The sequence below is a fragment of the Heterodontus francisci genome, chromosome 8, assembly GCF_036365525.1.
Source record: "Heterodontus francisci isolate sHetFra1 chromosome 8, sHetFra1.hap1, whole genome shotgun sequence".
NCBI classification, from domain to species: domain Eukaryota; kingdom Metazoa; phylum Chordata; class Chondrichthyes; order Heterodontiformes; family Heterodontidae; genus Heterodontus; species Heterodontus francisci.
Window position 1 is genome coordinate 95,798,303 of NC_090378.1, and position 12,645 is coordinate 95,810,947.

The window sequence follows — 12,645 nt, forward strand, 5'->3', positions numbered from 1 at the left end:
GTGCCTGCTCCTCATAGCCCTCAACTCCCCGATATTTCAAAAATCCATCTACCTCCTCTTTAAATACTTTCATATAGCTTCCAAAACTCTCTGGGGTAGAGAATTCCAGACATTCACTTCTGAGAGAAGAAATTTCTTTGCATCTCAGTTTTAAATGAGTGTCCCCTTATTCTGTAACTACGTCCCCTAGTTCGAGATTCCCCAATAGTAGAAACATCATTTCAACATCAACCCTGTCAACCACCCTCAGAATCTTGTATGTTTCAATAAGATCACCCCTCATTCTTCTAAACTCTAAGGAATAAAGGCCTAACCTGTTCAGCTGTTCTTGAAAAGTCAACCCCTTCATCCCAGGAATCAGCCTAGTGAATCTCTTTTGAACTGCCTCCAATGCCTGTATATCCTTTCTTCAATACAGGGACCAAAACTGTACACAGTACTCCAGGTGCAGTCTTACCAACCCCCTGTGCAGTTGTAACAAGACTTCTCTACTTTTAAACTCCAACTCCCTGGCAATAAAGGCCAAAATTCCATTTGCCTTCTTAATTACTTGCTGCACCTGCATGCTAGCTTTTTGTGTTTCATGCACAAGAACACCCAGATCCCTCTGTGCTACACTTTTTGAAGTCTCTCTGCATTTAAATAATAGTCTGCCTTTTGATTCTTCCCACCAAAGTGCAAGACCTCACACTTTCCAACATTAAACTCCATCTGCCAAGTTTTTGCCCACTCACGCAACCTATCTATATCCCCTTGCAGATTCCTTATATCCTCATCACAACATGCCTTCCCACCTATTTTTGTATCAACAAATCTGGATATATTACACTCTGCCCCCTCCTCCAAGTCATTGATATAGTAGATAGTAAATAATTGAGGCCCTAGGACTGATCCTTGTGAGACTCCACTAGTTACATCTTTCCAACCTGAAAAACACCCATTAATCCCGACTCTCTGTCTTCTGTGAGTTAACCAATCCTCAATCCATGCTACTACACTAGCCCCCAATACCATGAGCTCCTATCTTGTGCAATAATCTTTTATGTGGCAGCTTATCGAATGCCTTCTGGAAATCCAAATACACTACATCTACCAGTTCCCCTTTATCAACTGCTTGTTATATCCTCAAAGAACTCTAGCAAATCTATCAAACATGATTTCCCTTTCACAAAACCATGTTGACTCTGTTTGATTGCATTCGGCTTTTCTAAATGTCCTGCTATTTCTTCCTTAATAAAGGACTCTAGCATTTTTCCAATGACCGATGTTAGACTGACTGGCCTATAGTTTCCTGCTTTTTGTCTCCCTCCCTTCTTGAACAGGGGCATCACATTAGCGGTTTTCCAATCCGCTGGGACCCTCCCGGAATTCAGTGAGTTCTGGAATATTTTGACCAATTCCTCCACTGTCTCTGCAGGCACTTCCTTTAAAACCCTTGGATGTAGGCCATCAGGTCCTGGCAACTTGTCTGCCTTTGGTCCCAGTAGTTCGCCAAATACTTCGTCCCTCGTGATAGAGACTGTTACAAGATCTTTCCTCCCATTAGCTCTTTGCTTATGTGATATCTGTGGGATGTTTATAGTGTCCTCCACCCTGAAGACCGATGCAAAATATTGGTTCAAATTATCTGCTATTTCCCTGTTCCCCATTATCAATTCTCCAGTCGCATCTTCCAAGGATCCCACCCTCACTTTAACTACTCTCTTTTTATATACCTGTAGAAGTTCTTGCTGGTTCCTGAAAAATTTCCAATCCTCTGGCCTACCACTAGTTTTCGCCACTTTGCATGCCTTAGTTTTTGATTGGATAATCTCCTTGACTGCCTTTGTTCAACACGGGTGGTTCATCCTGCTCAACGAGTCCTTCTTTTTGACCGGGATAAATTTTTGCTGCGTGTTATGAAATATCTGCTTAAATGTCTGCCACTGTTCATCCACTAACCTTCCCCTTAATCTATTTTTCCAGCCCGCTTTAGAAAACTCTTTCTTCAGACCTCTGTAATTGCCCTTGTTTAAGTTCAGGACACTGGTTTGAGACCCGAGTTGCTCGCCCTCAAACTCAATTTGAAATTCTACCAGGTTGTGATCGCTACACCCTAGAGGATCCTTAACTACGATATCTCTTATTAATCCTAGCTCATTACACATTACTAGATCTAAAATCGCCTGTTCTCGGGTAGGTTCTGCAACCTATTGCTCTAAGTAACAATTCCTGATGTACTCTACAAATTCCTCTTCTATGTTAACTCTGCCAATCTGATTTGTCCAGTCAATATGCAGATTAAAATCACCCATGACAATTGTAGCACCCTTCTTATACACCTCAGTTATTTCCCGATTCATACATTGTCCTACAGTGAGGCAACTCTTCGGGGGCCTATAGACGACTCCCACCTGTGACTTCTTCCCCTTGCTATTCCTTATTTCCACCCAAACTGATTCCACATCACTATCTATTGCACCTATATCACTACACACCACCGCACTGATACCTTCCTTTATTAACAAAGCTACCCCGCCTCAACCTCTTTTCTGCAACACTTTTCATCAAATGGACATTGTCCCAGAGAAAATAGATATCTATGTAGCATTCTATAGGAAAATTCTTCTTCGATTGCTCCTTGTACGAGTTCCTTTAAAATACCTAATAAATACATACCCATATCTATCATTTTTATCAGTGCAAGTGTGTCAGCAGCTAAGGTGCTTTTAACTATCCTCTTTATTTTCTTTGATTCCCAGGCCAAAGGACAAGATTTATAATTTCTTCCCACCAAAAATATAATGACCCCTGCTGCGCGCGAATAACAATCGGAAAGATTAGTGTGTGAGGCGTCACTAAAAATTACCAATTTCATCTCTTCTGGGTCACCCAATGCTAGAAATTTGAGTGTAGATTTATCAAAACTCAATCTCATCTATGTCTTATTTTTTTTCAGCTGTCCTGATTTTTTCTGAATATTCCACCTTAATAAATGCTCTTCTTCCTGCATGCATGGCATTCAAATGTTCCGCAAAAATTGAACTAATTGTAGTCCTCTCTAAAGCAGGGGGACGATCCCACATTACCGAAGGTATTTTCAGATTCCTGCCATAACCTAATTGATATGGGCTGTAGCCTCCAACCATTTGAAGCATGTTTTTGCATGTACTGCCCACGCCAGAGCGGTAGTCAATTTACAATTTGGCTGGTCTGCTAAAATTCTTCAGAGCATTTCGTCAATCATGGTATAATTTCTCTCACAAATCCCATTACTAAAAGGACTTTCTGCTGCCGTATGCATTGCTACAGTATTCATCTTTTCACACATACTTCTGAACTCATCATTGGCAAATGCTCCTCCATTGTCAGTTGGAAACCTAGGTGGTGCTCCCATTCCTGTTCCCATCCACCTTTCCATTATCTTGTCCACTATTACTTTTTTGTCTTTACTATAAATTACCGTTGACAGACTGAATCTAGTCGCCAAGTCTATAAAGTGTAGAATAAAAATGTGTTTTTCTTTATCCCACACCTTCAAGTCCATCGCTACGGTTTCATTAAAGTCCCTTGCTAAATGGGAGACTATGGGTCGCGATGGCGTCCTCCTGTATTTTTTTTTACAGATATCACATTTTTCACTGATATCTTCGATAAGTTTAGTGTAGTCATCATTTATTACCTCTGCATCTTTTAACAGAATCTTCAACCTATGGCAAGATGGATGTGCAAACTGTCAATGTAGTTTTGAAATAATTTGCCTTTTCTCCTTTAAATCCCTAGCCCCGGATGCCATTAATACATTTTTAACATCCTTCTTAGAGATGTTAGTTCTCACTAAAGGAATACAATAATGTCCCAACTGTGTAAGCCGCAAAGCTACAGATTTCCGAAATACAATTGACTTATCATGTTCCATATCCAATTTCATCTCAGCCTTTTGCATAGACGGTTTACTTAACAGCAAAGGTATATCACTGGATACATTTGAATTAATAAAATGGTTTACCCCTGCTATTTTACACGGAATTACCACTCTTTTTAGTGATTTCAACGTGTTGGCATCCCCAAACCTGAAACAGGTAGAACTGTCGTATTCTTTGACCTTATTTCGGTCTTCCTTACTTAAAGAATCCATGTAACACCTTAACCAGTCCACTCCACATACTGTGGATGTACACCTACCATCTATTACTGTGCAATTAAGCAAATTTGCGAATAGGACACCCATTACCGGACTGAAGCTTCTCGTCACCAGTATAATTCCTTCTGATTGATCAGTAGCGTCATCTTTGCCGTCCGAACCTTCCACGTTATGCGTCATCTCAAAAATCCTGTTATTCCGTTTTGGACAATGCAACACAGAGTGATACTTGGAGTCACATCTGTTGACCACCCCTTAGTCATTCCTGGGGCTCATCCTTCTGTCATAATTACCCAATTCCTGCCATCTGTTATAGCTGCCAAAAGGGTCTCTATCCTCATTCGTTGTGTGTGTGTGTTTCTCCTTTCGTACTGATGTCTGGCCCCACACTTGAAAACGACCTCAAAATGCTGCTAGCATTGTATCCTCCACCTTCAGCATCACTGCCCGTCAGAGCCCATCTGCGCCATGAAAGCAGCCGGAAAGGAATGTTTTCCCAAAAAATTTTTCAGGGTGTCAGACATCCAATCGAACAGTGAATCACTGAATCTAACTCCGGTTAATACCGAGAGCCTATCCATGTTCGATATCCTAGCACAATCCAACAATTTGAAGGCAAGTACTGATCTAGGAATTTCCAAGCAGAATAGTTGCAACCTTGCATATAGTCAGCTAAATTCTACAATATATTCTTCTATGGAAGAACCACCCATTTTTCTAAATTTATCAAAGTCCGACCAAGCCTCATAGGCACTCAATAAGTCATCTTTCATATAAATTTTATCCATATATTTCAAGAGTTTGTCCAAACCTACGTCGTCCAAATAATGAGCCTCTAACTCCGAGAACATTTTGCCCTTGATCTGGTTTCTGGCAGGAAGCTTCCTTTTAGGTAAAGGCATAACCCGTGCCCATATATCAACTTAATTCTTCCACTGATCGTAAGGTTTGGCTTCATAAAACAGCAGTGGAAAAATCATATCCCGACACTTACACTTGGTTTCAGTCATCTGTCTTCAAAAAAAACCTCCAAATACAACTTTCTCAAAAAAAAAAACTCCAATTCTAATCTCCTGTCTGAAAACACATCTTCGTCTCCAATCTTCACTTTCAGGCAACCATTCTCTGTTACCAATGGTAGAGAAATCTCCAAGCCTGTTTGTGAAGAAGACACTGAGACTAGGATGCTTTGGTGTAGATTGTTTATTGCTTGTCACAGAGCTTACTTCTGCTGTCCAGTGCTGGCTGGCTCTTCATATATATATATATATATATACATACATACACACATACACACACTTGAATACGATTAACTAATTAATACCCAGCACCTGTTCACCCTATTATCTTGAACTATCAGGTATTTATCATCCATTAACAGAACTTCAGACCCTAACACAAGGCAGCGACAGAAGTGCTGCCATGTCCTTGGGCTAGAAAGAGGGGGAAAAGCCAGAGCCATAGTTCCTGCTAAAAAGTAAATATCTGCACACTGAGCAAGGACAACGGGTTCAGCCTTGGTGCCTTCCCCTCACTGAGTCAAACCAATTATCGACAGTCATGGCCTAGGTTCATACTTATTAAAAGGTACAGGCAGCTGGATGTGTCAAAGAAACTGTGCCCCAGCATTTCATTGCCAATGGCAAAGGAGGAGGGGAGAAAGAGTTTATTTGCTTTCTACCATATTGTGATATTTTGCTCATAGTCACGCAGTTCAACATTATAAACTTCTAACACAAATAAAAAATTCTTCCCTGAAGCATAATTAAGTAGTTATGGAACCTTGCTGATAAAGAGTGAACAAAATGGATTCTCTGGGCCGGCAACATTTTTTGGAATTCTTCTTCTTTGGTCTCCTTGTCTCGAGAGACAATGGGTAAGCGCTTGGAGGTGGTTAGTGGTTTTTTGGAATTACTTTTTGCCAAGCTATAAAAATATAGTATTCAATTCTGACAGTTTTGCATTAATGGAATGTTCCTAATGTCAAATAATAATCAAATTTACAGCAAGTGCAGCCACAGCCAAACCTGGCTATCATTTAGAACTACCTGGCATTTCCCATTGAAGCTTAAAAGAAAATCTCAATCCTGCTTGTGTTTGAGCTCTATGGGTCTAGAACTTGGAAAGGGCTTCTTTTATGCACTGTTGCCTCACTGGTGGATAAAGCAATCAGAAAATAAAGATCTGTTGGTATCAGAAAATTAAACGAGAACAATGATTTAAACTTTGTATGCGACCCCAAGGCTCCACAATTTGCCTTCATGCAGCCATAAAGACAGAAACAAAAACATTCAATTATAAATTACAAAGACCAGTACCAAAGGTTTTGTACTGGTGTTATTTAACTAACACCAGTTGGGTTGATGGAAAAGAAAGAAGAAGCAAATATTGATTTCAATAGTAATTCAAGATGGTTAACTGTATTATGGATTTGAAACTCACTGCAAGGTGCACATACTCACAGGAAAAAGTCTTCCTCTTCATCAGAGTCATCTTCCAACAGGTTCCGCTGCAACACAGGTTAAAAAATGTTGTAAGCGTCAGGAGGCTACTTCTGGAAGTTACTCCATCACACATTTTAACCTATCCATTAAACTCTACACTAACTGGAAGACATCTATTTGCACATAATGTCATTTACAGCCAAAGCCATGATCTACAAGCAACAATAGAACTGAAAGTAAATCATGCAGAACCTGACGACTCTGGATCAAATCATTTATGTCCGTGCTTCAAAAACTGAATATTTTCATCAGATTACAAATTTTTTTTTATTCAAGCAATGTACCTCAGGACATATCCTGTTAATCAGATGAGCTGAACCCTTCAGTTAAAATTTTGCACGCTGATCACAGAGCAGAGAGAGAAAGGGGCATTTTGGAACTTGCTCAACAATGGGAGGAGGTCCTTAAATTAATGGTTGAATTCCATGTCAAATAAGGTACAGATAGAGTTAGTGACAGAGAGCTAAATAAATTATAACCTGCATATAGAAATTGATTAATTCAATGTAAGGAATTAAATTATGAAAATTCCTTATATTTTCATATGAATTTAATTCCTTACATTGAATTAATGAATTGTCTCATTTCTTATGAATTTAATTCCTTATACTAAATTAATGGTTTTGGCAATAGGGTTTCCTCGACCATGTCATTATTGCCCAATATTGGACAGTTCCATCTAATTCCATATATGAAAGCCCCAGCTTTACCCGGGCCAGGATGGAACTGTGGAAGGCTTCCATGTATTAAAAAAATGAAATAGAAAAATCAGTTAAAACAGTGCTAATCCTCCATGGAGGCCTTCCTGGACCATAAGCAGGGGTAGGCTCTTTTGGATGACAACCTCTTTTTTCAGACCACAGGGCTAAATAGATATCCATAATTCCCTCTATTGAATTTGGGCCTGCCATATAAGGAATTATCCTCTTTTCTTCATATCGATATCTGTGGTCTAGCCATTTAGCCATATAGGAAGTTTATATAGCAAAGCAGGTCCTTCAGAGCTGGGCCTTCCATGAGTTTTAATCATATAATCATTATGGAATAAATGCATAGTGACTATATAAGATCCACTTTTTAAACTATATATATTGTTAGATGGAATAAACAATGGAAATCTAAAATTCCGAAGGATCCCGTATGAAGGTTGTTTAGTATTTTTTTTTAAATTCATTCATGGAATATGGGCGTCGCTAGCCAGGCCAGCATTTATTGCAAATCCCTAATTGCTCTTGAGAAGATGGTGGTGAGTTGCCTTCTTGAACCGCTGCAGTGCATTTGGGGTAGGTATACCCACAGTGCTGTTAGGAAGGGAGTTCCAGGATTTTGACCCAGCGACAGTGAAGGAAGGGCGATATAGTTCCAAGTCAGGATGGTGTGTGACTTGGAGGGGAACTTGCAGGTGTTGGTGCTCCCATGTATTTGCTGCCCTTGTCCTTCCAGTTGGCAGAGGTCGCAGGTTTGGAAGGTTCTGTCGAAGGAGCCTTGGTGCATTGCTGCAGTGCATCTTGTAGATGGTACACACTGCTGTCACTGTGCGCCGGTGGTGGAGGGAGTGAATGTTTGTAGTTGGGTGCCAATCAAGCGGGCCGCTTTGTCCTGAATGGTGTCGAGCTTCTTGAATGTTGTTGGAGCTGCACCCATCCAGGCAAGTGGAGAGTATTCCATCACACTCCTGACTTGTGCCTCGTAGATGGTGGACAGGCTTTGGGGAGTCAGGAGGTGAGTTACTCGCCGCAGGATTCCTAGCCTCTGACCTGCTTTTGTAGCCACGGTATTTATATGGCTACTCCAGTTCAGTTTCTGGTCAATGGTAGCCCCTGGGATGATAGTGGGGGATTCAGCGATGGTAATGCCGTTGAATGTCAAGGGGAGATGGTTAGATTGTTGGAGATGGTCATTGCCTGGCACTTGTGTGGCGCGAATGTTACTTGCCACTTATCAGCCCAAGCCTGGATATTGTCCAGGTCTTGCTGCATTTCTACACAGACTGCTTCAGTATCTGAGGAGTCACGAATGGTGCAATCATCAGCGAACATCCCCGCTTCTGACCTTATGATTGAAGGAAGGTCATTGATGAAGCAGCTGATGATGGTTGGGCCTAGGACACTTCCCTGAGGAACTCCTGCAGTGATGTCCTGGAGCTCAGATGATTGATCTCCAACAACCACAACCATCTTCCTTTGTGCTAGGTATGACTCCAGCGAGCGGAGGGTTTTCCCCCGATTCCCAATGACCTCAGTTTTGCTAGGGCTCCTTGATGCCATACTCGGTCAAATGCTGACTTGATGTCAAGGGCAGTCACTCTCACCTCACCTCTGGAGTTCAGCCTTTTTGTCCATGTTTGAACCAAAGCTGTAATGAGGTCAGGAGCTGAGTGGCCCTGGCAGAACCCAAACTGAGCATCACTGAGCAGGTTATTGCTAAGCAAGTGCCGCTTGATGGCACTGTTGATGACACCTTCCATCACTTTACTGATGATAGAGAGTAGGCTGATGGGGTGGTAAATGGCCCGGTTGGACTTGTCCTGCTTTTTGTGTACAGGACATACCTGGGCAATTTTACACATTGCAGGGTAGATGCCAGTGTTGTAGTTGTACTGGAACAGCTTGGCTAGGGGCGCAGCAAGTTCTGGAGCACAGGTCTTCAGTACTATTGCCGGAATATTGTCAGGGCCCATAGCTTTTGCAGTATCCAGTGCCTTCAGTCATTTCTTGATATCATCCGGAGTGAATCGAATTGGCTGAAGTCTGGCATCTGTGATGCTGGGGACTTCAAGAGTAGGCCGAGATTGATCATCAACTCGGCACTTCTGGCTGAAAATTGTTGCAAATACTTCTGCCTTATCTTTCGCACTGATGTGTTGGGCTCCCCCATCATTGAGGATGGGGATATTTGTGGAGCCACCTCCTCCAGTTTGTTGTTTAATTATCCACCACCATTCATGGCTGGATGTGGCAGGACTGCAGAGCTTAGATCTGATCTGTTAGTTATGGGATCACTTAGCTCTATCGCATGCTGCTAACGCAGTTTGGCACGCAGATAGTCGTGTTGTAGCTTCACCAGATTGACACCTCATTTTGAGGTATGCCTTGTGCTGCTCCTGGCATGCCCTCCTGCACGCTTCTTTGAACCAGGATTGGTCTCCTGGCTTGATGGTAATGGTAGAGAGGGGGATATGCTGGGCCATGAGGTTACAGATTGTGGTTGAGTACAATTCTGCTGCTGTTGATGGCCCACAGCGCCTCATGGATACGCAGCTTTGTATTGCTATATCTGTTCGAAATCTATCCCATTTAGCACGGTGATAGTGCCACACAACACGAAGGAGGGTATCCTCAATGTGAAGGCGGGACTTCGTCTCCACAAGGACTGTGTGGTGGTCACTCCAATACTGTCATGGACAGATGCATCTGCGGCAGGCAGATTGGTGAGGACAAGGTCAAGTATGTTTTCCTCTCTTGTTGGTTCCCTCACCACCTGCCGCATACCCAGTCTAGCAGATATGTCCTTTAGGACTCAGCCAGCTCAGTCAGTAGTGGTGCTACTGAGCCACTGTTGATGATGGACATTGAAGTCCCCCACCCAGAGTACATTTTGTGCCCTCACCACCCTCAGTGCTTCCTCCAAGTGCTGTTCAACATGGACGAGTACTGACTCATCAGCTGAGGGAGGGCGGTAGGTGGTAATCAGCAGGAGGTTTCCTTGTCCATGTTTGACCTAATGCCATGAGACTTCATGGGGTCCAGAGTCGATGTTGAGGACTCCCAGGGCAACTCCCTCCCTACTGTTTACCACTGTGCCAACACCTCTGGTGGGTCTGTCCTGCCGGTGGGACAGGACATACCCGGGGATGGTGATGGCAGTGTTGGGACATTGTCTGTGAGGTATGATTCCGTGAATATGACTATGTCAGGCTGTTGCTTGACATGTGGGACAGCTCTCCCAACTTTGGCACAAGCCCCCAGATGTTACTAAGGAGGACTTTGCAGGGTCGACAGGGCTGTGTTTGCCATCGTTTCCGGTATGAAACTGGGTCAAATGAATGCCATATATGGGTTTACAATCATACGTAAAGGCTTCCATAAATAGACTTCCAAGAACTGGGCCTTCCATTGGAGTTTTCCACATTAGTGGGCCCATGTATGACTGATCCATCCTTGGCCCAGGTCTTCCAGTTCCTAGGTCCATTAACCCTGTAGTCTGAAAACTATTAAGGCGGCTCATGTTCGCCTTCCTGGACCAAAGGCCAGGAGTGGACAATAAGCCGTTATTGTCCAATATTACATGCTTCCCATTGGGTCTTATGTGGAAGGCCCAGCTCCCGTCTGTAGTTGGGCCCAAGGAACTGTCCATATATGGAAGGCCATCAGCCTGGGTGAAGCTGGGCTTTCAATACAGTTGGATGGAATCTATATCCATCCACTGCTGCTCTGGGCTCAGCTCGTCCAATAGGTTAAGTCTTCCTGGACAGCTATTATTGCCCAATATTGGTGCTGATGGAACTGCCATACATGAACCAGGCCCAACCTAATGGATGTGGGAGCTGGGCCCAGGGCAGCAGTGGATGGATACAGATTCTATCAACTCCATATATGAAAAGTCCAGACACCTGACGAGGGAACTGTCTATATATGGAAGACAGGCCCAACGACTGGGAAACTGGGCTTTCCATATATGGAAACCTACTGTTGCCCTACGAACTCGGAGCCAGTGGAAGGCCCAACAAACCAGCTGATTTCACTATTTTCTCTATTCCTATTTTTACATATGGATTTCCTTATATGGAAATAACATTCAGCCCTGTGGTCTCAGCAACATTAAAAAAGGGCTCATCACAGATTTCTTTTTAGTAGAGCAAATCTAGTGAACCCCTTTAATACCTCCATGAAAAACGATAGCTTCCATATGTGGTTCATACCATACCAAAAGCCAGCAGTAGGATCCATAGTATTTATGTATAATATGAAAGATTCAGATCACCCAATTACTTCCATATAAGGAAATGAAGGGATCATTCCTTACATAGTCCCGAAACCAGGTGAGAGGGGTCTAGGGGCTTCCTTTTCAGCCTTCACCGGGTCTTACTGTAACAGGGTTTTGTTTTAAACTTTTTTAGCTTCCTTTTGGTGAATCCTTGTTCGCTTTCCAATTATGGCAGAAATGAACACAAACAGGCTTTCAGGTTTAAAGAAGAAAAGTGAAATTTATTAAAACAAACTCTAACACGGTTAACGCCTAGGATACACACCACACGCTAACATGCATACGTGATATGCACATGTAAATATAGAGACAGAAAAGAGCAAAAGAAAATAAAGTGAAAAAGTTTGAAGCAATCTCTGAAGGGGGTTTGTTGCTATGCTTCGAGCTCGCTGTAGAGTCCTTGCTTTTCGTTGGGGCCCAGTATTCTTCTTAAATCTTGTTCACTGTAGGAGATTTTTCTCTCTCAGGGTTTATATGTCTTCAATAGATTCCGAAGCTGGTGAGAGAGATAAGAACAGAGAGGAGAGAGGTCTTCTCAGCCCAGGAGCAAACAGTTTTCTGAGTTCAAATTCTCTGTGGCGTTAAAAAAAATACCTCCAACAGCCAGTTCGTCATGTGGACTAAACTAGTCTGACCACGTCCGTTTGTGGATTTGACCATCTTAGCAGTCAACCTGGAATGTGATCTCCTCCACCTTCGACGTCTGGTAATCAAAAGTCCATTGTGAATTGAATTTGTCAGGGAATGATCTTTTATCCCTTTTAAACACTGTCTGTAAATATGCAAATGTCTTTCCAGTCAAGGGTCTGGTGCTTATTTTTGAAAGCAAGTTCTTTCTTTACTCCAGTAACAGTTTAAAAATCAATGTTCATGTAGCGAAATGAATGTGCCTCTTCTTGGCAGGTGGGGGCCTGCATGACCATTAATATTATGGATTAGATATGTAATCAGAAAAAGAGGATAATTCCTTACATGGAATTCCCCTCCATTGATTTCATGGTAAATCCAGTAATTCCATATGGCAGTTTCATC

The 12,645-nt window shown here is 42.4% G+C and overlaps 1 protein-coding gene across 2 annotated transcripts in view; it reads right to left on the reverse strand.

Annotated features, from left to right (window-relative positions):
• vamp4 (vesicle-associated membrane protein 4) overlaps positions 1–12,645 on the reverse strand; it is a 95,547-nt gene that overhangs the window by 56,859 nt on the left and 26,043 nt on the right. For both annotated transcript variants that reach the window (XR_010975565.1, XM_068037787.1), the window contains exon 3: positions 6,586–6,632. Coding sequence is in view for 1 of the 2 variants with exons in the window: in XM_068037787.1 (XP_067893888.1) it covers positions 6,586–6,632 (47 nt within the window). In the remaining variant the exon portion in view is untranslated. The remainder of the gene's footprint in view (positions 1–6,585; positions 6,633–12,645) is intronic.